The sequence below is a fragment of the Mobula birostris genome, chromosome 7 (genome assembly GCF_030028105.1).
Source record: "Mobula birostris isolate sMobBir1 chromosome 7, sMobBir1.hap1, whole genome shotgun sequence".
Classification (NCBI taxonomy): Eukaryota; Metazoa; Chordata; class Chondrichthyes; order Myliobatiformes; family Myliobatidae; genus Mobula; species Mobula birostris.
In genome coordinates, this window is record NC_092376.1 from 174,351,040 (window position 1) to 174,375,977 (window position 24,938).

A 24,938-nucleotide genomic window follows, 5' to 3' on the forward strand; every position below is an offset into this window, starting at 1 on the left:
CACTGTGCCACCTATAAGGTGAGAAGGGGGTAAGTTCAAAGGAGGTGTGTGGGCCAATTTTGTTCTTACACAGAGTGATGGGTGGCTGGAATGTGCTACCAGGGGTGGTAGAGGCTGATGACATGGGAGTATTTAAGAGTCTTAGCTATGCACAGAGAAGGGAGGGGCATGGTCAACATGCAGGGAAGATTAATTAGGAGTCACTGGTTTGGCACATCATTGTGGGCCGTAGGGCCAGTCCTGTGACCAATCAGACTGACGATTTCAACATCTGATTTGGGGACAATTTGTGTACATTTGTTAAGTGTTGTTGCAGCAACTTGTGTACATATTTTAACAGGCTTGTACTCCAAATCAATCTGTTTTATTTGGTTTGATTTCATCCAAGCTGCACGCAATATTTCACCATTCTCTGCTGACATTTTACTGTGATATTCTTCATTTTTTTTGCAATTAAAAATTTCTCCATCTTGGCAACGAACAGCTGTCAGGGGTGCAATCAGAAAAGGATTTATTTCTGTCTCTTTCTCTCGCTCTTCCAGAAACACTGTGACCGACAGAAGGCAAACCTTCGAATCCGTTTCAAGCCCTCCCTCTTCCAGCATGTTGGGACGCATTCCTCACTGGCCGGAAAGATCCAGAAGTTAAAAGTAAGTTCAGCAATGTGATTTCCTATTCAGAGTTCTGCTGTGAACTGGGTAACCCAAGAGAAAGCCTGAGATTAAGAAACGGTCTTCTGGAACGTTCCAAGACCCTCTCTCATTTGGAGCTGACACTCATCGGTTCTGTAGCCCTGCATCAAGTTCAACATTCAAAGTAGATTCATTATCAAATACGTATATGTCACCTTATACAACCCTGAGATTCATTCTCTTGCAGGCATTCACATTAAATACAAAGAAACACAATAGCATCAAGGAAAATCCGCACACAACCACAAAACAACAAATGTCACAACATATGCCAGTGATAGTAAACCTGATTCTGATTCTGACAAAGACGGAAAAGATAACAAACTGCAAATACAAAGTGAGGGGAAAAAAAAGAAATAGTAATAAATAAATAAGCAATAAATATCTAGTTAACCTCTTTTGTGTGGGAGATTCTGTTTCAGAAATCTGGCACAGAGCAACTGCTCCCCCTCATCCTCCATCCTCTCACTGCCACATTCCTCCTCTGTAATCTCTGATATCTGCCACCACCCCTCTCTGTGACTGAGAGCAGGATTCTGGTGCAAGCCTTTTGTCCTGAATTTCCTGTTTCCTCCTGACTCTGTTGCTCATGAGCTGGAGATCTTTATCACCCGCACAAAAATGCTTTCAGAATTTTAATCATTTAACAGGTCAGTTTTCTCTTCAGCCTTGTGAAACCTCTCGGTCCTGCTATAATTCTTGTATATTTTTAAAATTGATTTATTGCGATGCTGCACGGAACAGGTCCTTCCGGTCCTTTCAGCCATACCACCCAGCGATCCCCAGTTGTAACCCTAGACTAATCACAGGAAAATTTACGATGGCCAACAGGCCTACTAACCAGTATGTGTTTGGAATGTGGCAGGAAACCAGAGCATCCGGAAGAAATCCACCCGTACAGACTCATTACAGATAACGATGGAGCTGAACGCCGAACTCTGACGCTCTGTGCTGTAATAGCATCGTGCTAACTGCTCCGCTACTTTGGTGCTCACCATCTTCACCTGCAGTCCTTTATCCTGCTCTTGTAAAATGAAGACCAAGCACGTTCTCTTGCTGATCTTCATGCTCTCTTTGAGCTGCTGACATCAGGAAGGCGGTAGAGAAGCCACAGGACCCACACTACCAGGTTCAGGAACAGTTATTACCCCTTAGCCATTAGGCTTTTGAACCAGAGGGGTTAACTTCACTCAACTTACTGAACTGTTCCCACAACCTATAGACTCACTTTCAAGGATTCTTCATCTCAAGGAGACATAACACCATAAGACATAGGAGCAGAATTACACCATTTGGCCCATCAAGTCTGCTCCACAATTCAATCATGGCTGATCCTTTCCCCCCACCTCTCCCCTCAGCTCCACTCCCCTTCCTTCTCCCCATAACCTTGATGCTATGGCCAATCAAGACCTATCAATCCCCGCCTTAAATACACCCAACAGCCTAGTCTCCACAGCTGCCTGTCATAACAAATTCCTCAAATTCACCACCCTCCGGCTAAGGAAATTTCTCCACATCTCTGTTTTAAATGGACGCCCCTCTATCCTGAGATTGTACCCTCTTGTCCTAGACTCCTCCACCATGGGAAACATTCTTTCCATATCTACTCAGTCTGGGCCTTTCAACATTCAAAAGGTTTGAATGAGATTCCCCCTCGTCCTTCTAAATTCCAGCGAGTACAAGCCCAGAGCCATTAAATGTTCCTGATATGATAACCCTTTCATTCCTGAAATCATCCTTGTGAACCTCCTCTGAGCCCTCTCCAATGCCAGTGCATCTTTCCCTAGATAAGGAGCCCAAAACTGTTCATAATACTCAAGGTGACGCCTCACCAATGCCTTATAAAGCCTCATCATCAGGGCCGGATTAAGCTAGTGCAGGGCCTGTAGCATATGTTATAAAGGGGCCCTAAATTTAAAAAATGCACATGTATTAAATCATAAATTATTTACTTGCATAGTAAAGTAATTCATTTTTTTAATTTGCTATACAGCCAGATAATACGACAAATGCCTGACACTTCAGTAATAGTATTACTTACATGTAAGTATCAATTTCAAATGTCAGAAGTAACAAAACTACAATTTAAAATTTACACTTTCTAGATTTAGCATGAGCAAATTTGTTGATGATACTGGAAATGTCTATTTCACACAGAAGTTCATGTTCAATGCTCATTAGAGTGAGATTGTTCAATCTGTTTTGACCCATGGTGCTCCTTAGTTCATTTTTAATCCTTTCAGTTTTGAAAATCAGCGTTCTCCACTGCAGTTGGTAACCGTGAGTGACAAATAGATGCACAAGGCATTTTCTACATTTGGAAAACATGACTCCAAAGAATTGTTAGTAATCAAATGGTACAACTGTAACTCTACAAGGTCTTGTTTGGCTTCAATATGAGAAGTAAGATCAGTTTTCAACAGTTCAGTAAACTGCACAAATTCTTCATGAAGACTTTCTTCCAGGTCTTCTGGATATAGAAACATAGAAACATAGAAAATAGGTGCAGGAGTAGGCCATTCGACCCTTCGAGCCTGCACCGCCGTTCATTATGATCATGGCTGATCATCCAACTCAGAACCCCGCCCCAGCCTTCCCTCCATACCCCCTGACCCCCATAGCCACAAGGGCCATATCTAACTCCCTCTTAAATATAGCCAATGAACTGGCCTCAACTGTTTCCTGTGGCAGAGAATTCCACAGATTCACCACTCTCTGTGTGAAGAAGTTTTTCCTAATCTCGGTCCTAAAAGGCTTCCCCTCTATCCTCAAACTGTGGCCCCTCGTTCTGGACTTCCCCAACATCGGGAATAATCTTCCTGCATCTAGCCTGTCCAATCCCTTTAGGATCTTATACGTTTCAATCAGATCCCCCCTCAATCTTCTAAATTCCAACGAGTACAAGCCCAGTTCATCCAGTCTTTCTTCATATGAAAGTCCTGCCATCCCAGGAATCAATCTGGTGAACCTTCTTTGTACTCCCTCTATGGCAAGGATGTCTTTCCTCAGATTAGGGAACCAAAACTGCACACAATACTCCAGGTGTGGTCTCACCAATGCCTTGTACAACTGCAGTAGTACCTCCCTGCTCCTGTACTCGAATCCTCTCGCTATAAATGCCAGCATACCATTCGCCTTTTTCACCGCCTGCTGTACCTGCATGCCCACTTTCAATGACTGGTGTATAATGACACCCAGGTCTCGTTGCACCTCCCCTTTTCCTAATCGGCCACCATTCAGATAATAATCTGTTTTCCTATTTTTGCCACCAAAGTGGATAACTTCACATTTATCCACATTAAGTTGCATCTGCCATGAACTTGCCCACTCACCCAACCTATCCAAGTCACCCTGCATCCTCTTAGCATCCTCCTCACAGCTAACACTGCCACCCAGCTTCGTGTCATCCGCAAACTTGGAGATGCTGCATTTAATTCCCTCATCCAAGTCATTAATATATATTGTAAACAACTGAGGTCCCAGCACTGAGCCTTGCAGTACCCCACTAGTCACCGCCTGCCATTCTGAAAAGGTCCCGTTTATTCCCACTCTTTGATTCCTGTTTGCTAACCAATTCTCCACCCACACTAATACCTTACCCCCAATACCGTGTGCTTTAAGTTTGCACACTAATCTACTGTGTGGGACCTTGTCAAAAGCCTTTTGAAAATCCAAATATACCACATCCACTGGTTCTCCCCTATCCACTCTACTAGTTACATCCTCAAAAAATTCTATGAGATTCGTCAGACATGATTTTCCTTTCACAAATCCATGCTGACTTTGTCCGATCATTTCACTGCTTTCCAAATGTGCTGTTATCACATCCTTGATAACTAACTCCAGCAGTTTCCCCACCACCGACGTTAGGCTAACCGGTCTATAATTCCCCGGTTTCTCTCTCCCTCCTTTTTTAAAAAGTGGAGTTACATTAGCCACCCTCCAATCCTCAGGAACTAGTCCAGAATCTAACGAGTTTTGAAAAATTATCACTAATGCATCCACTATTTCTTGGGCTACTTCCTTAAGCACCCTGGGATGCAGACCATCTGGCCCTGGGGATTTATCTGCCTTCAATCCCTTCAATTTACCTAACACCACTTCCCTACTGACATGTATTTCGCTCAGTTCCTCCATCTCCCTGGACCCTCTGTCCCCTACTATTTCTGGAAGATTATTTATGTCCTCCTTAGTGAAGACAGAACCAAAGTAATTATTCAATTGGTCTGCCATGTCCTTGCTCCCCATAATCAATTCACCCGTTTCTGTCTGCAGGGGACCTACATTTGTCTTTACCAGTCTTTTCCTTTTTACATATCTATAAAAGCTTTTACAGTCTGTTTTTATGTTCCCTGCCAGTTTTCTCTCATAATCTTTTTTCCCCTTCCTAATTAAGCCCTTTGTCCTCCTCTGCTGAACTCTGAATTTCTCCCAGTCCTCAGGTGAGCCACTTTCTCTGGATCGCTCTTTTAAATCTTATGATTTAATAAGATTTGATGACCTCGTTACAACCTCTTCAGGTGTAAACGACTGTAACTGATGAAGGAATCCAAAAACACCATTCACCTTTAGATAAGTTTTCTGCGTTTTTGACAGGGCAGAAAGCAAGCTGTGAATAATGGCAAGAAATGTTCGGCTTTTAAACTTTTGAGAAGGTGTTTGAGATTCAACAAGTGGATCAAGAGCGCTGGAACCACTGAAACCATCATCCGCGTGATTTTGCTTGAGTTTTCTTTGAGTTTGCTGTTGATAATCTTCACACTTAGTCAGATCCTTGGCTTTTTGCTCAATGTCTGAAAAAGTAGACCACATAGCTTGAATATATCCATGCAAGGGTTCATAGAGTGCACAAGCTATGTTCAAGTCTTGGCCAGAAGATTGCAGAGAAGCACTGGTCATTTGAAAATGCTGTAATACTTGATCCCACAATATGACCATTATTCCTGTTTCCAACCTCATGGTTGGAAGTAGTCCACGAGCCTGTTGTCGATAATCTGCCTTCTGATCATTGTTATTTGAAATGTCGTCCAAGACTTGTTTTATTGCAGAAAAGTGTGTAAAAGTGATTTTGTTGCATCTGCATGAGCTGACCACCTAGTATCTGACATTCTTTTCACAATGGGCAAATGAGCACCACCATCAGATAATGCAGCAGAAAGGAAATCCCACTGATAAGTAGAAGCAGAAAAAAATGTCTACAGTCTTTCTACAAATTGAAAGAAAATTGATGCTTCTTGACAACATTCAGCAGCATATTTTCAAACCAAATTTAGTGAATGTGCAAAACATGGAATGTAATCCGCAAACTCATTCAGCTCTTTAATTCGTGCTTGTAAGCCACTATACTTGCCACTCATGTTGGTGGCATTGTCATAACTTTGACCACGGCAGTCTTTTATATCAATGTCATTTTTCTTTAACAAGTTAAGTAAATTTTGAGCGAACTGTTCAGCACTATGACCTTCCATGTCCAAAAACTTCACAAATCTTTCATCTGGTCCAGACGGCAAAACATAGCGCACAGTCAAAGTCAGCGGCGTAACAGTGCACACTGCAGCCCCTTGGGTGCGTGGGAGATAGCACAAAGATCACCACAACACAGCAAGGAGCCAGCACATGCCTGCACACACATACCATGCAGCATGCAGCTCCCCAACATGAAAACAACAGCGTTGCCAGATCGTCGTGAGAACACGGTGTGTAGTGTTCTCGTGCAGTGTGTTGAAACTCTGACTAAACACCAGGTTAAACCAGAGCCAATGAAGACAGAGTCGCAGTAAAGTTGACCGTTTACTGTTCAGTCTTCCACATTGACATCGTATGGTGTAAACTGTTCATAAAATAATACTAAACATATTCAGTGTCTGTTTCATTCCCTACACCACACTTGCATTGTAAATACTTGTAAATAACCTCATCAACCGACGCTACTTTTAACAGAATCCGCGTTACTATAGTTACTTCAACACGTCTACTGTTGTATGAACTTACGGCGTTGCTTCTATAACGTTTCTTTGTGGGTGGAGATGGAGCTTTTCACCCTCGTGCTGCTCACGCAGGCCCCCTCCTTTCTGTCTTTCCCGAAATGGAAGGTACCCACAAGACGCGGCGAAACTGAAATCATTTCACGCTGCGATATACCATAAACAATAAATTTTACCATTTGTTAAACTACAACATAGTTATCAACATTTAACTTCAACTAGAAAATAGTTACAAACAAATTATTTAAAGCGGAAATTTAATAAAGTTAAATAAATGCCTTAAGGGCAACACAATGGTGAGATGCTGATTTCACCAGACTGCAGCTTGCAAGCATTTATTGCGGGGCCCTGGAAATGCAGGGCCCGTAGCATATGCTACTTTTGTACTAGGTTAATCCGGCCCTGCTCATCATCACATCCCTGCTCTTTTATTCTAGACTCTTGGAATGAATGCTTACATTACATTTGTTTTCCTCATCACCAACTCTACCTGCAAGTTAACCTTAAGGGAGTTCTGCACAAGGACTCCCAAGTCCCTTTGCATCTCAGATTTTTGGATTTTCTCCCTGTTGAGAAAATAATCTGCGCATTAATTTCTTCCACCAAAGTGCATGACCAACGTATTTTATTTGCCACTTTCTTACCCATTCTCCTAATCTGTCTAGGTCCTTCTGCAGTCATTTTGTTTCCTCAACACTACCTGCCCCTACACCAATCTTTGATTCATCTGCAAACTTGGCAACAAAGCTCGGATGGGATGCTGCTGTTGTTACCGACTTCATTAAAACCTGTGTGGATGAGTGTGTGCCCACAAAGACTTACTGTACATTCCCAAACCAAACGCCGTGGATGAACTAGGAGGTCCGTCATCTGCTGAAGGCTAGACCTGTGGAATTCAAGTCTAGCAACCCAGGCCTGTACCAGAAAACCAGATATGATTTGCGGAAGGTTATTTCAAGGACGAAGAGACAATTTTGAATGAAGTTAGAGGTGACATCGGATGCACGGCAACACTGGCAGGCCCTGCAAGACATTACTTCGTATGAAACGAAACCCAATAGCATGAATGACAGCGATGCTTCACTACCAGATGAACTCAATGCCTTCTATGCCCGCTTTGAAAGGAAGAACACAACTACAGCTGTGAAGATCCCTGCTGCACCTGATGACCCTGTGATCTCTGCCTCAGAGGCCAACGTTAAACTGTCTTTAAAGAGAGTGAACCCTCGCAAGGCAGAAGGTCCCGATGGAGTACCTGGTAAGGCTCTGAAAAACTGTGCCAACTAACTAGCAGGAGTATTCAAGGACATTTTCAACCTCTCACTGCTATGGGCAGAAGTTCCCACTTGCTTCAAAAAGGCAATAATTATATCAGTGCCTAAGAAGAATAACGTGAGCTGCCTTAATGACTATCGCCCGGTAGCACTCACATCGACAGTGATGAAATGCTTTGAGAGGTTGGTCATGACTAGACTGAACTCCTGCCTCAGCAAGGACCTGGCCCCCTCGCAATTTGCCTATCGCCACAATAGGTCAACAACAGACTCCATATCAGTGGCTTTCCACACGGCTTTAGACCACCTGGACAACACAAACAGCTACGTCAGGATGCTTTTCATCGACTATAGCTCAGCATTTAGTAACATCGTTCCCACAGTCCTGATTGAGAAGTTGCAGAACCTGGGCCTCTGTAATTGAATCTGCAATTGAATCCTCGACTTCTTAACCGGAAGACCACAGTCTGTGCAGATTGATGATAGCATATCCTCCTCGCTGATGATCAACGCTGGCGCACCTCAGAGATGTGTGCTCAGCCCACTGCTCTACTCTCTATATACACATGACTGTGTGGCTAGACGTAGCTCAAATACCATTATAAATTTGCTGATGATACAACCATTGTTGGTAGAATCTCAGGTGGTGACGAGGGGACATACAGGAGTGAGATATGCCAACTGGTGGAATGGTGCCACAGCAACAACCTGGGACTCAACATCAGTAAGACAGAAGAGCTGATTGTGGACTTCAGAAAGGGTAAGACAAAGGAGCAGATACCAATCCTCATAGAGGGATCAGAAGTGGAGAGAGTGAGCAGCTTCAAGTTCCTGGGTGTCAAGATCTCTGAGGATCTAACCTGGTCTCAACATATCAATGTAGTTATAAAGAAGGCAAGACAGCGGCTATACTTTTATTAGGAGTTTGAAGAGATTTGGTATGTCAACAAATACACTCAAAAACTTATATAGTTGTACCATGGAGAGCATTCTGACAGGCTGCATCACTGTCTAGTATGGAGGGGCTACTTCACAAGACCGAAAGAAGCTGCAGAAGATTGTAAATCTGGTCAGCTCCATCTTGGGTCCTACAAAGTACCCAGGATATCTTTAGGGAGCGGTGTCTCCAAAAGGCAACATCCATTATTAAGTATCTCCAGCACCCAGGGCATGTCCTTTTCTCACTGTTACCATCAGGTAGGAGGTACAGAAGCCTGAAGGCACACACTCAGCAATTCAGGAACAGCTTCTTCCCCTCTGCCATCCGATTCCTAAATGGACACTGAATCTTTGGACACTACCTCACTTTTTTTTAATATTCAGTATTTCTGTTTTTGCACTTTTTAAAATCTATTCAATATACTTAATTGACTTACTTGTTTATTTATTATTATGTTTTATTTTATTATTTTTTTCACTCTGCTAGATTATGTATTGCATTGAACTGCTGCTGCTAAGTTAACAAATTTCACGACACATGCCGGTGATAAGATACCTGATTCTGATCTATTCCATCATCTAAATCATTGATATACAGCATAAAAAGAAGTGGTCCCAACACCGACCCCTGCGGAACACCACTAGTCACTGCCAGACAACCAGAAAAGGATCCTTTTATTCCTACTCGCTGCCTCCGACCAATCAGCAAATGCTCTAACCATAACAGTAACTTTCCTGTAATACCATGGGCTCTTATGTGGCACCCTGTCAAAGGCCTTCTGAAAGTCCAAATATACAACATCTACTGCATCCCTTTATCTATCCTACTTGTAATCTTGATATATTGTTTATTTTTATTTTTGTTCTTTTTGTATTTGCAAAGTTTATCATCTTTTACACTTAGGTTGTTTGTCTGCCTTTGTTGTGTGTAGTTTTCCATTGATTCTATTGTGTTTCTTTGTATTTACTGTGAACCTCAGGGTTGTGTATGGTGACCTGCATGTACTTTGATAATAAATTTACTTTGAACTTCGAATCTTTGTGCTCCAGCTGTGCTCTAGGTCCACACTGTAATGCAGCATGGGGACAGGTCCTTCGGCCCAACTCATCCCTGCTGACCAGGATGCTGGTCCTATTTACCCTCATTTGGCTCATATCCCTCTGAACTCTTTCTATCCAAGGTGTGGCAGCATGGTGCCATAGCGATTAGTGCATCGCTTTAAGTGCCAGCTGTAAGGTTGGGGTTCGATTGCCATTCCTGTCTGTAAGGAGTTTGTACATTCTCCCTGTGACTGCACGGGTTTCTTTCAGCTGCTCCAGTTTCCTCTCTCGTTCCAAAAACGTATAGGTTCCAGTTACTAAGTCATGGGCATGCTGTGTTGGTGCTGGAAGCGTGGCGTCACTGACCAGCTGCCCTACACAATCCTTGTTGATTTGATCAAATGCAAATGGAGCAATTTATTGTGTGTTTTGATATACATGTGATAAATAGAGCTATCCTTAATATTAATTTTACCTGCCCAAGTGCCTTTTCAATGTTGTTATTGTAGCTGCCACAGCCACTGCTGGCTTATTCCATATAGTGACCACACTCAGGGAGAAGTTACCCTTCAAATCTCTGCCACTTTTACCTTTGCCCTTTAGCTTTTGATGCCCTTTCTCTGGGAAGAAGTCTGTGTGTTCACCCTCCCTATACTCCTTTATGATTCATAGCACTACAACACCAAAACAGGCCCTTTGATCCATCTAATCCATGCAGAACTATTTTATTCTGCCTGGACCCATTGACCCACACCTGAACCATCGCCCTCCATACCCCTCCGATCTATGTACTTATCCAAACTTCTCTTAAATGTTGCAATCCAACTTGCATCCACCTCTTGTGCTGTCAGCTTATTCCACCCTCTGAGTGAAGAATTTCCTGCTCATGTTTCCCTTAAACGTTTCACCTTTCACCCTAAACCCTTCACCTCTAGTCTCACTCAGTCTCAGTGGGAAAATGCCTGCTTGCATTTACCGTATCTGTACCTCTCACAAACTTTGTACATCTCTATCAAATCTCCCTTCATTCTCCTGCACCCTGGGAATAAAGTCATAACTATTCAATCTTTCCCTGTGACTCAGGTCCTCAAGTCCTGACAACGTCCTTGTAAATTTCCTCTGCACTCTTTCAATCTTAGTGATATCCTTCTTGTAGGTAGGGAACCAGAGCTGCAATCAATACTCCACCTTTTCTCTAAACTTTTTCAATCAAATTTAATCAATCACTTTGTTTCCAGTTATACAAAGAGTAAGCTCCCTGTTTAATCAATCACTTTAATTTTCCAGTTATACAAACAGTAAGCTCCCTGCCCAGACATCACATCCCAGCTTGCTGGGTAGATAGGGCTGGTTACCAGGGCTGTGGTGATGTAGGTGGGCAGAGGAAGGCTCTGCATGCGTGGGGAATGCTATAAGGTGAATCTAAACAGTTATGTATGAGGCAGCCATCTTTTTTTTTGGTGACTCGAGGGATTCTTGCTCCTATGCAACAGACTACATGTTTAAAATTTTCACACCTACACAGTGAAGTGAATTGTAGTCTGTGCTACCAGATCCCAGTCCAGTCAGAGATCTAGTTAAGCTCAATAGCACCCCCTACTGTGTGCTGCTGGATTTGCGGCCACTTGGCATAGGGAAACTTCAAAGTTCAAAGCTAACTTTATTATCAAGTACACATATGTCACCATGTACAAACCTGAGGTTCCTTTTCCTGTGGGCATATTCATCTCAAATCTATAGAATAGTAGCTATAATAGGATCAATGAAAGATAAACCAGAGAGTAGATGACAAACTGCAAATGCAAATATAAGTAAATAGCAATAAATAATGAGAACATGAGCTAACAAGATAAAGAATCTTTAAAGTGAGATCATTGGTGTGGGAAGATCTCAATGGATGGGCAACTGAGTGTAGTTATCCCCTTATGTTCAAGAGTCTGATGGTTGAGTGGTAGTAACTGTTCTTGAACCTGGTGATGCAACTCCTGAAGGTCCTGTACCTTCTACCTGATGGCAGCAATGAGAAAAGAGCATTACTTGGATGGTGGGGATCTCCGATGATGGATGCTGCTTTCCTCCGACAATGTTTCATGCAGATGTGCTCAATGGTTAGGAGGGCTTTATCCGTGATGTGTTAGGCCAAATGCAGTAGCTTTTGTAGGATTTTCTGTTCATAGGCATTGGTGTTTCCATACCAGGCCACGATGCAGCCAATCAATACACTCTCTATTACACATCTGTAGAAAGTCTTTCATAGAATACTACAACACAGTCAATGCCAAGCTGTCATTCTGCCTGGACCCATACACCTGCACTGGGACCATAGCTCTCCATATTCCTATCATCCATGTACCTATCCAAACTCCTGTTAAATGTTGCAATTGAGCTGGCATCCACCACTTGCATTGGCAGCTTGTTCCACACTCTCACCGCTCTCTGAGTGAAGAAGTTTCCCCTCAGGTTCCCCTTAAATATTAGATTAGATTATGTGGACACGCAGTCCTCTTTTATTGTCATTTAGTAATGCGTGTATTAAGAAATGATACAATATTCTTCCGGTGTGATATCACAAAAACACAGGACAGACCAAGACTGAAAAACTAACAAAACCACATAATTATAACATATAGTTACAACAGTGCAACAGTACCATAACTTGATGAAGAACAGTCCATAGCACAGTAAAAAAGTTCAAAGTTTCTTGAAAGTCCCACATCTCACGCAGATGGGAGAAGGAAGAAAATTCTCCCTGCAATGCCCGACCACAGTCCGACTCTGAGTCGTCCGAAAACGTCGAGCTCTGATCAGCCCTCCGACACCGAGTACCAAGCACCATCTCTATCCGAACGTTTCGACCTCAGCCACGGTCGCCAGGAGCAGGCAAAGCTGGGGATTTTGGGGCCTACCCTTCGGAGATTCTCGATCGCACAGTAACAACAGCAGCGAACCAGGCATTCCAGAAATTTCTCTGGATGTTCCTCCGCTTCTCACGTCTGTCTTCATCAAATCAGAATTGTCCACAGCCCCTATTTAAGGGATACAATATCATTTCACTGGAGAGCTGCCCGCGCTGCATCGCGCTGCCATCTTCTCCTCCCGCACTGCCATCTTCACCTTTTACTCTAGTTCTAGTCTCACCCAACCTCAGTGGAAAAAACCTGCTTGTAGTTCAAAGTTCAAAGTAAATTTATTATCAAAGTACATACAGTGGCATGCAAAAGTTTGGGCACCCCTAGTCAAAATTTCTGTTACTGTGAATAGCTAAGCGAGTAAAAGATGAACTGATTTCCAAAAGGCATAAAGTTAAAGATGACGCATTTCTTTAGTAAACACAAAATACTCTGCAGATGCTGGGGTCAAAGTCTTTAGAATTTTAATGAAGAAAACTTTTTTATTTCCATCTTTCACTGTTCCAAAATAACAAAAAAGGAAAAGGGCCCGAAGCGAAAGTTTGGGCACCCTGCACGGCAGTACTTAGTAACACCCCCTTTAGAAACATAGAAAATAGGTGCAGGAGTAGGCCATTCGGACCTTCGAGCCTGCACCGCCATTCAGTATGATCATGGCTGATCACCCAACTCAGAACCCTGTACCAGCCTTCCCTCCATACCCCCTGATCCCTTTAGCCACAAGGGCCACATCTAACTCCCTCTTAAATATAGCCAATGAACTGGCAGAGAATTCCACAGATTCACCACCCTCTGTGTGAAGAAGTTTTTCCTAATCTCGGTCCTAAAAGGCTTCCCCTTTATCCTCAAACTGTGACCCCTCGTTCTGAACTTCCCTAACATCGGGAACAATCTTCCTGCATCTAGCCTGTCCAATCCCTTTAGGATTTTATATGTTTCAATCAGATCCCCGCTCAATCTTCTAAATCCCAACGAGTATAAGCCTAGTTCATCCAATCTTTCATCATATGAAAGTCCTGCCATCCCAGGAATCAATCTGGTGAACCTTCTTTGTACTCCCTCTATGGCAAGGATGTCTTTCCTCAGATTAGGGGACCAAAACTGCACACAATACTCCAGGTGTGGTCTCACCAAGGCCTTGTACAACTGTAGTAGTACCTCCCTGCTCCTGTACTTGAATCCTCTTGCTATAAATGCCAGCATACCATTCGCCTTTTTCACCGCCTGCTGTACCTGCATGCCCACTTTCAATGACTGGTGTATAATGACACCCAGGTCTTTTGCACCTCCCCTTTTCCTAATCGGCCACCATTCAGATAATAATCTGTTTTCCTGTTTTTGCCACCAAAGTGGATAACTTCACACTTATCCACATTAAATTGCATCTGCCATGAATTTGCCCACTCACCTAACCTATCCAAGTCACCCTGCATCCTCTTAGCATCCTCCTCACAGCTAACACTGCCACCCAGCTCCGTGTCATCCGCAAACTTGGAGATGCTGCATTTACTTCCCTCATCCAAGTCATTAATATATATTGTGAACAACTGGGGTCCCAGCACTGAGCCTTGCGGTACCCCACTAGTCACTGCCTGCCATTCTGAAAAGGTCCCATTTATTCCCACTCTTTGCTTCCTGTCTGCCAACCAATTCTCTATCCACATCAATACCTTACCCCCAATACCGTGTGCTTTAAATTTGCACACTAATCTCCTGTGTGGGACCTTGTCAAAAGCCTTTTGAAAATCTAAATATACCACATCCACTAGTTCTCCCCTATCCACTCTACTAGTTACATCCTCAAAAAATTCTATGAGATTCGTCAGACATGATTTTCCTTTCACAAATCCATGCTGACTTTGTCCGATGATTTCACCGCTTTCCAAATGTGCTGTTATCACATCTTTGATAACTGACTCTAGCAGTTTCCCCACCACCGATGTTAGGCTAACCGGTCTATAATTCCCCAGTTCCTCTCTCCCTCCTTTTTTAAAAAGTGGGGTTACATTAGCCACTCTCCAATCCTCAGGAACTAGTCCAGAATCTAAAGAGTTTTGAAAAATTATCAGTAATGCATCCACTATTTCTTGGGCTACTTCCTTAAGCACTCTGGGATGCAGACCATCTGGCCCTGGGGATTTATCTGCCTTTAATCCCTTCAATTTACCTAACACCACTTCCCTACTAACATGTATTTCCCTCAGTTCCTCCATCTCCCTGGACCCTCTGTCCCCTACTATTTCTGGAAGATTATTTATGTCCTCCTTAGTGAAGACAGAACTAAAGTAATTATTCAATTGGTCCATGTCCTTGCTCCCCGTAATCAATTCACCTGTTCCTGTCTGTAGGGGACCTACATTTGTCTTATCCAATCTTTTTCTTTTTGCATATCTATAAAAGCTTTTACAGTCAGTTTTTATGTTCCCTGCCAGTTTTCTCTCATAATCCTTTTTCCCCTTCCTAATTAAGCCCTTTCTCCTCCTCTGCTGAACTCTGAATTTCTCCCAGTCCTCAGGTGAGACACTTTTTCTGGCTAATTTGTATGCTTCTTCTTTGGAATTGATACTATCCCTAATTTCCCTTGTCAGCTACGGGTGCACTACCTTCCTTGATTTATTCTTTTGCCAAACTGGGATGAACAATTGTTGCAGTTCATCCATGTGATCTTTAAATGCTTGCCATTGCATATCCACCGTCAACCCTTTAAGTGTCATTTGCCAGTCTATCTTAGCTAATTCACAACTCATACCTTCAAAGTTACCCCTCTTTAAGTTCAGAACCTTTGTTTCTGAATTAACTATGTCACTCTCCATCTTAGTGAAGAATTCCACCATATTATGGTCACTCTTACCCAAGGGGCCTCTCATGACAAGATTGCTAATTAACCCTTCCTCATTGCTCAATACCCAGTCTAGAATAGCCTGCTCTCTAGTTGGTTCCTTAACATGTTGGTTCAAAAAACCATCCCGCATACATTCCAAGAAATCCTCTTCCTCAGCACCCTTACCAATTTGGTTCACCCAATCTATATGTAGATTGAAGTCACCCATTATAACTGCTGTTCCTTTATTGCACACATTTCTAATTTCCTGTTTAATACCATCCCCAACCTCACTACTACTGTTAGGTGGCCTGTACACAACTCCCACCAGCGTTTTCTGCCCCTTAGTGTTATGCAGCTCTACCCATATCGATTCCACATCCTCCCGGCTTATGTCCTTCCTTTCTATTGCATTAATCTCCTCTCTAACCAGCAACGCCACCCCACCTCCTTTTCTTTCATGTCTATCCCTCCTGAATATTGAATATCCCTGAATGTTGAGCTCCCACCCTTGGTCACCCTGGAGCCATGTCTCTGTGAGCCCAACTATATCATATTCATTAATAACAATCTGCACTTTTAATTCATTCACCTTGTTACAAATGCTCCTTGCATTGACACACAAAACCATAGAACCATAGAACCATAGAAACTACAGCACAGAAACAGGCCCTTTGGCCCTTCTTGGCTGTGCCGAACCATTTTCTGCCTAGTCCCACTGACCTGCACATGGACCATATCCCTCCATACACCTCCCATCCATGTATCTGTCCAATTTATTCTTAAATGTTAAAAAAGAACCCGCATTTACCACCTCGTCTGGCAGCTCATTCCATACTCCCACCACTCTCTGTGTGAAGAAGCCTCCCCCTAATGTTCCCTTTAAACTTTTCCCCCCTCACCCTTAACCCATGTCCTCTGGTTTTTTTCTCCCCTTGCCTCAGTGGAAAAAGCCTGCTTGCATTCACTCTATCTATCCCCATCATAATTTTATATACCTCTATCAAATCTCCCCTCGTTCTTCTACACTCCCGGGAATAAGGTCCTAACCTATTCAACCTTTCTCTGTAACTGAGTTTCTCAAGTCCCGGCAACATCCTTGTAAACCTTCTCTGCACTCTTTCAACCTTATTTATATCCTTCCTGTAACTTGGTGACCAAAACTGAACACAGTACTCCAGATTCGGCCTCACCAATGCCTTATACAACCTCATCATAACATTCCAGCTCTTATACTCAATACTTTGATTAATAAAGGCCAATGTACCAAAAGCTCTCTTTACGACCCTATCTACCTGTGACGACACTTTTAGGGAATTTTGTATCTGTATTCCCAGATCCCTCTGTTCCACTGCACTCCTCAGTGCCTTACCATTAACCCTGTATGTTCTACATTGGTTTGTCCTTCCAACGTGCAATACCTCACACTTGTCAGTATTAAACTCCATCTGCCATTTTTCAGCCCATTTTTCCAGCTGGTCCAAGTCCCTCTGCAGGCTCTGAAAACCTTCCTCACTGTCTACTACACCTCCAATCTTTGTATCATCAGCAAACTTGCTGATCCAATTTACCACATTATCATCCAGATCATTGATATAGATGACAAATAACAATAGACCCAGCACTGATCCATGTGGCACACCACTAGTCACAGGCCTCCACTCAGAGAAGCAATTCTCTACCACCACTCTCTGGCTTCTTCCATCGAGCCAATGTCTAATCCAATTTACCACCTCTCCATGTATACCTAGCGACTGAATTTTCCTAACTAACCTCCCATGCGGGACCTTGTCAAAGGCCTTACTGAAGTCCATGTAGACAATATCCACTGCCTTCCCTTCATCCACTTTCCTGGTAACCTCCTCGAAAAACTCCAACAGATTGGTCAAACATGACCTACCACGCACAAAGCCATGTTGACTCTCCCTAATAAGTCCCTGTCTATCCAAATGCTTGTAGATTCTGTCTCTTAGTACTCCCTCCAATAACTTACCTACTACTGATGTTAAACTCACCGGCCTATAATTTCCTGGATTACTTTTCGATCCTTTTTTAAACAACGGAACAACATGAGCCACTCTCCAATCCTCCGGCACTTCACCCGTAGACAGCGACATTTTAAATATTTCTGCCAGGGCCCCTGCAATTTCAACACTAGTCTCCTTCAAGGTCCGAGGGAACACTCTGTCAGATCCCGGGGATTTATCCACTTTAATTTTCCTCAAGACAGCAAGCACCTCCTCCTTTTCAATCTGTACAGTTTCCATGGTCTCACTACTTGATTCCCTCAATTCCATAGATTTCATGCCAGCTTCCTTAGTAAATACATACGCAAAAAACCTATTTAAGATCTCCCCCATTTCCTTTGGTTCCGCACAAAGCCGACCACTCTGATCTTCAAGAGGACCAATTTTATCCCTTACAATCCTTTTGCTCAATATACTTGTAAAAGCTCTTTGGATTATCCTTCACTTTGACTGCCAAGGCAACCTCGTGTCTTCTTTTAGGCGCACTTTTACAACTCTCTTAGCCCTTGTACAATTATGTTGAAAAGTGGCCCTTTTTGATGCTTGCCCTGGATTTGTTGGCCTGCCACTTTTACTTTTCACCTTACTACTTTTTGCTTCTACCCTCATTTTACACCCCTCTGTCTCTCTGCACTGGTTCCCATCCCCCTGTTGTGAACTAACCTCCTCTCACCTAGCCTCGTTAATTTGATTCCCACCCCCCAACCATTCTAGTTTAAAGTCACCTCAGTAGCCCTCGCTAATCTCCCTGCCAGGATATTGGTCCCCCTAGGATTCAAGTGTAACCCGTCCTTTTTGTACAGGGCATGCCTGTGCCAAAAGAGGTCCCAATGATCCAAAAACTTGAATCCCTGCCCCCTGCTCCAATCCCTCAGCCACGCATTTATCCTCCACCTCATTGCATTCCTACTCTCACTGTTGCGTGGCACAGGCAGTAATCCCGAGATTACTACCTTTGTGGTCCTTTTTCTCAACTCCCTTCCTAGCTCCCTATATTCTCCTTTCAGGACCTCTTCCCTTTTCCTACCTATGTCATTGGTACCTATATGTACCACAACCTCTGGCTCCTCACCCTCCCACTTCAGGATATCTTGGACACGATCAGAAATATCCCGGACCCTGGCACCAGGGAGGCAAACTACCATCCGGGTCTCTGGACTGCATCCACAGAATCGCCTATCTGACCCCCTAACTATCGAGTCCCCTATTACAACTGCCCTCCTCTTCCTTTCCCTACCCTTCCGAGCTACAGGGCCAGACTCTGTGCCAGAGGCACGGCCACTGTCGCTTCCCCCGGGTAAGCTGTCCCCCCCAAAAGTACTCAAACAGCAGTACTTATTGTCAAGGGGCACAGCCACCGGGGTACTCTTTATTACCTGACTCTTCCCCTTCCCTTTCCTAACCGTGACCCACTGGTCTGCCTCCCGTGGCCCTGGTGTAACCACCTGCCTGTAACTCCTCTCTATCAGCTCCTCACTCTCCCTGACCAAACAAAGGTCATCGAGCTGCAGCTCCAGTTCCCTAACGTGGTCCCTTAGGAGCTGCATCTCGGCGCACCTAGCAAGTATCACAACTTGCAAATGCTTCTTGTAGCCAGCTAAGAGTCTTTCAATTCTTGTTTGGGGGATTTTCGCCCATTCTTCCTTGCAAAAGGCTTCTAGTTCTGTGAGATTCTTGGGCCGTCTTGCATGCACTGTTCTTTTTTGGTATATCCACAGATTCTCGATGATGTTTAGGTCGGGGGACTGTGAGGGCCATGGCAAAACCTTTAGCTTGTGCCTCTTGAGGTAGTCCATTGTGGATTTTGAGGTGTGTTTTGGATCATTATCCTGTTGTAGAAGTCATCCTCTTTTCATCTTTGGCTTTTTTACAGGCCTGATCAGACTTACCATCAAAATCCTGATCAAATAATGTAGGCAAGAAAGTTTCTGATACATCCTCAAAATTCGAATCTTGATTTGAACTGTCATGGGTAACAACCTCATCCTTTACATCAGTCTTTTTAGCCATAGCTCTTGTTACAACACAGGAAGAATCTGTGTTAGAATCCCTCTGTGGTTCCTCAGAATTTGAATTTATTGTCAAATGCACTTCAGGAAAAACTTGTGCACCTGCTAAATCGTTCCCTAACAAAAGAGAAACATCATTCACAGATAAACTGGATTGTAGTCATACTTTAACAACCCTTGTAACTAATTCTGACCTTAAATTTGCTCTATGTAAATGTACTGGCATAAGGGCACTCCCAACTCCTCCTATATAATTTACCTCAGAAATGTCAGACTCATCACTAAACTTTAGCACACTGTCTCATATTAGTGATTGAGAAGCTCCCGTATCTCTAAGTATTCCTATTGGTACTGAATTAGATCCATCTTTCAAGGATACAAATCCTTCTGTTATAAAAATTTTCATATCCCCTCTTAACTTGGTCAATATCTGACACATCTTCATTAGTATTTTCTAAATCCTGTGAATTTACAGGTGTTTCAATATGCTGCACACAAGCATCTGGGATTGCTTCCTTCTCTTTCTTTTTCAATTGAAAGCAATTAGCTACTACATGTCCAGGTTTCTTACAATAATTACAAATAATACCAAAATGTCTTTCCTTCATATGTCTCCCTTCATCCTTACTTTTCTCACTAACTTCAGGTTTAATTTCTGTTTTACCTTGACTCTCTGTGCTATTTTTCCTTTTAAAGTTTACCAGGAGAAAATTTATTCCTATGAATTAAAGCATATTCATCAGCTAATTTAGCAATCTCCTGCAATGTAGCAGTGACCTTTTCATTTAAGTATGTTCTCATTTCAACAGGAATGCTTCTTTTAAATTCCTCCTGCGAAATCAACTCTTTTAATTTATTATACTCCCCATTCACATTTTTAGAGGAAACCCATCTCTCAAAACACACAGATTTCTCATAAGCAAATTCCACATAAGTTTTTTCCACAGATTTCTTCAAATTTCTGAATCTTTCTGTATATGCTTCCGGAACCAACTCATATGCCTTTAATATATGCTGTTAAACAATATCATAATCCAGTGCTTGCTCAGCATTTAAAGCTGTATAAACTTGTTGTGCCTTGCCTTTAATTACACTTTGTAATATCACTGACCATTGGTCTTTCGGCCACTTTAAACTCAGAGCAACAATTTCGAAATGCTGGAAATATTTGTCCACTTCAGCTTCATTAAATGGAGGAGCCAAAATAACCTCACAACTAGCAATAAACTGTTTCTTAGAACCAGAAGACTGATTCCCGGACTTTAATTTCTCCATCTCTAGCTCAAATTTCCTCTGGTTTTCAGCTTCTCTTTCTTTAAATTCCTTTATTTTATTTTGCTCTCTTTCTTCAAACTCCCTTTTTTTATGGGCCTCTCTAGCTTCGAATTCCTTCTGTTTATTTTCAGCTTCTAACCGACTTCTTTCCAAATCAGCTTCTAATTGCTTTAACTTTATTTGTTCTAGATGTAACTGCATTTCCAGATTACTCATTGGAAACCTGTCTAACACCTCATCATCAAATGCTTTCAAAGTAATATAATGCTCAGCGATTTTTCTTTGTATTAAAGCATTTGTGGTATTCTTCGTAATTCCTTTAATATCCAACCTCCGAGCAATTTCCAATACCTCAGGTTTTCTCACATTCACTAAAGACACCAGGTCAGGTGTGTCCATAAACGCATCAATATTTATTGTTGCCGAATACCACTCACACACCAATCAAACTAAAAAAAATCGGGTATTTTCCTTTTCCAAATCAGAATGGCAATTACCAGCACTTAAACTCAAATCGGAACATCTCCTGGCCGAGCCCCCACAAATTATGTTACGTAACCGGCAACAATGAATATCAATCGAAACAGGTTATATAAAAACAACCAAACATTTATTAAACACGGATAAACAATAAAAAGCAAACGAAAACCTTAACTGGAAGTTAACCGCTATGCAGCCGTTCAACAAATCGTCACTCGGCACTGGTTCTTAAAGCGTTAAATGCGAAAACAGTTCTTAAAGCGGTAAAGTCAAATTCAGTTCTTAAAATGATCAATTCGAAAATCCAACAGATTTATACATTCAATTGGGAGAGACTTCTCTGGAGAAGGATTTCTTCATAGGTGCGACTTTCCTGTTGGTTCTATCCAAAGGATTCACGATGAAGGAAATAAACAGCTTGAAACAACTGACCTTAGTTTCTAGAGAGCAAATCCCGCATGAACTTCCTTGCTCTTTTGGCAAGAGTTATCTCGATGCAGGTTGCTACTTCTTCAACGAAGACTCAATAAGGTCGATCCTTTGTTAAACTGCTGAACGATACCAACTTCTCTTAATTCTTCATATTCTGTACTTCGAGAAAGTCTTCACTCTCCAGTACTGCTGGAAAAAGGTACATCAACACATCTAGCAAGAATTGCCAGTCCAGCATTATTGTACCTTGCAACAGAACATAACACTCCGTTTTAAAAATGAAACTGTGTCATAAAAACAAATACGCAACAGAAACAGAGACACAGACGCACGTTCTAGCTGGAAAACTAAAAACTAAAAACTAACTGCGTCAGCTGAGGTCTTGCCTTATATACCCGTGGTGCACATGTCATCACGTGACCTCACATCGGCGGGAAAATTACATCAGGTGACCTCCAAAAGACCATTACATCATTCTCAAAAAAAAAACCAAGATCTCGAGGTATGTAACAACAGCCAGAGGTTGTGGTACATATTGGTACCAACGACACAGGTAGGAAAAGGGAGGAGGTCCTGATTACTCCCTAAACAGGGAGTTAGGAAGGAAATTGAGAAGCTGGGCCTCCGAGGTAGTAATTTCGGGATTAATGCCTGTGCCATGCGACAGTGAGTATAGGAATAGAGTGAGGTGGGGGATAAATGTGTGGCTGAGGGATTGGAGCAGGGGGCAGGGAGTCAGTTTTCTGGATCATTGGGACCTCTTTTGGGGCAGGAGTGACCTGTACAAAAAGGACGGGTCGAACTTGAATCCGAGGGGAACCAATATCCTGGCGGGGAGGTTTGCTAAGGCTATTGGGGAGAGTTTAAACTAGAATTGCTGGGGGGTGGGAACCGAATTGAAGAGACAGAGGAAGGGGCTGTTGGTTCACAAATAGAGAAAGCTTGGAAACAGTGCGAGAGGGAGGATAGGCAGGTGTTAGAGTGGGGATGTGCTCAGACCGATGGTTTGGGATGTGTCTATTTTAATGCAAGAAGCATCATGAACAAAGCGGATGAGCTTAGAGCATAGATCAGTACTTGGAGCAATGATATTGTGGCCATTACAGAGACTTGGATGGCTCAGGGGCTGGTTTCTTAGAGTGCCAGGCTTTAGATGTTTCAGAAAGGACAGGGAGGGAGGCAAAAGAGGTGGGGGCATGGGACTGATTAGAGATGGTGTCGCAGCTGCAGAAAAGGAGGAAGTCATGGAGGGATTGTCTACTGAGTCCCTGTGGGTGGAAATTAGAAACAGGAAGGGGTCAAAAACTCTACTATAGACCACCGAATAGTAACAGGGACATCAAAGAGCAGATAGGGAGACAGATTCTGGAAAGGTGTAATAATAACAGGGTTGTCGTGGTGGGAGATTTTAATTTCCCAAATATTGATTGGCATCTCCCTAGAGCGAGGGGTTTAGATGGGGTGGAGTTTGTTAGGTGTGTTCAGGAAGGTTTCCTGACACAATATGTAGATAAGCCTACAAGAGGAGAGGCTGAACTTGATCTGGTATTGGAAAATGAACCTCGTCAGATGTCAGGTCTCTCAGTGGGAGAGCATTTTGGAGACAGTGATCACAATTCTGTCTCCTTTACCATAGCTTTGGAATAGGAACAGACAAGTTAGGAAAGCATTTAATTGGAGTAAGGGGAAATATGAAGCTGTCAGGCAGGAACTTAGAAGCATAAATTGGGAACGGATGTTCTCAGGGAAATGCATAGCAGAAATGTGGCAAATGTTCAGGGGATATTTGTGTGGTGTTCTGCATAGGTATGTTCAAATGAGACAGGGAAAGGATGGTAGGGTACAGGAACTGTGGTATTCAAAGGCTGTTGAAAATCTAGCCAAGAAAAAAAGAAAAGCTTACGAAAGGTTCAAAAAACTAGGTGGTGAAAGAGATCTAGAAAATTATAAGGCTAGCAGTAGGAGTTTAAGGATGAAATTAAGAGACCCAGAAGGGGCCATGAGAAGGCCTTGGCGAGCAGGATTAAGGAAAACCCCAAGGCATTCCACAAGTATGTGAAGACCAAGAGGATAAAACGTGAGAGAATAGGACCAATCAAGTGTGACAGTGGAAAAGTGTGTATGGAACTGGAGGAGATAGCAGAGATACTTAATGAATACCTTGCTTCAGTATTCACTACGGAAAAGGACTTTGGCGATTGTAGGGATGACTTACAGTGGACTGAAAAGCTTGAGCATATAGATATTAAGAAAGAGGATGTGCTAGAGCTTTTGGAAAGCATCAAGTTGGATAAGTCATCGGGATTGGACAAGATATATCCCCAGGCTACTGTGGGAGGTGAGGGAGGAGATTGCTGAGCCTCTGGCAATGATCTTTGCATCATCAATGGGGACGGGAGAGGTTCAGGAGGATTGGAGGGTTGCGGATGTTGTTCCCTTATTCAAGAAGGGGAGTAGAGATAGTCCAGGAAATTATATACTAGTGAGTCTTACTTCAGTGGTTGGTAAGTTGATGGAAAAGATCCTGAGAAGCAGGATTTATGAACATTTGGAGAAGCATGATATGATTAGAAATAGTCAGCATGGCTTTGTCAAAGGCAGGTCGTCCCTTATGAGTCTGATTAAATTTTTTGAGATGGTGACTAAACACGTTGATGAAGGTAGAGCAGTAGATGTAGTGTATATGGATTTCAGCAAGGTATTTGATATGGTACCCCATGCAAGGCTTATTGAGAAAGTAAGGAGGCATGGGATCCAAGGGGACATTGCTTTGTGGATCAAGAATTGGCTTGCCCACAGAAGGCAAAGAGTGGTTGTAGACGGGTCATATTCTGCATGGAGGCCAGTGACCAGTGGTGTGCCTCAGGGATCTGTTCTTATAGGATATGTTTTTATATGTTTTGAATAAGCAGGAATGGGGTACTAGGATGGCCAAAGATGGGAGGACAAAATGTAGGTTAGGGTATATATGTGTGTATGATTGGGTGAAGGAATTTGGAATGTAAGTCTATTGCACACTGCGGAGCAGAAGGTGGCGGTAATGCACCACCAAGCT

The 24,938-nt window shown here is 42.9% G+C and overlaps 1 protein-coding gene across 2 annotated transcripts in view; it reads left to right on the plus strand.

Annotated features, from left to right (window-relative positions):
* The window catches only part of LOC140200581 (alpha-1,3-mannosyl-glycoprotein 4-beta-N-acetylglucosaminyltransferase B), a 431,883-nt gene that overhangs the window by 285,585 nt on the left and 121,360 nt on the right, over positions 1-24,938 (plus strand). For both annotated transcript variants that reach the window (XM_072264115.1, XM_072264112.1), the window contains exon 10: positions 543-650. In XM_072264115.1, coding sequence (XP_072120216.1) covers positions 543-650 — 108 coding nt within the window. The remainder of the gene's footprint in view (positions 1-542; positions 651-24,938) is intronic.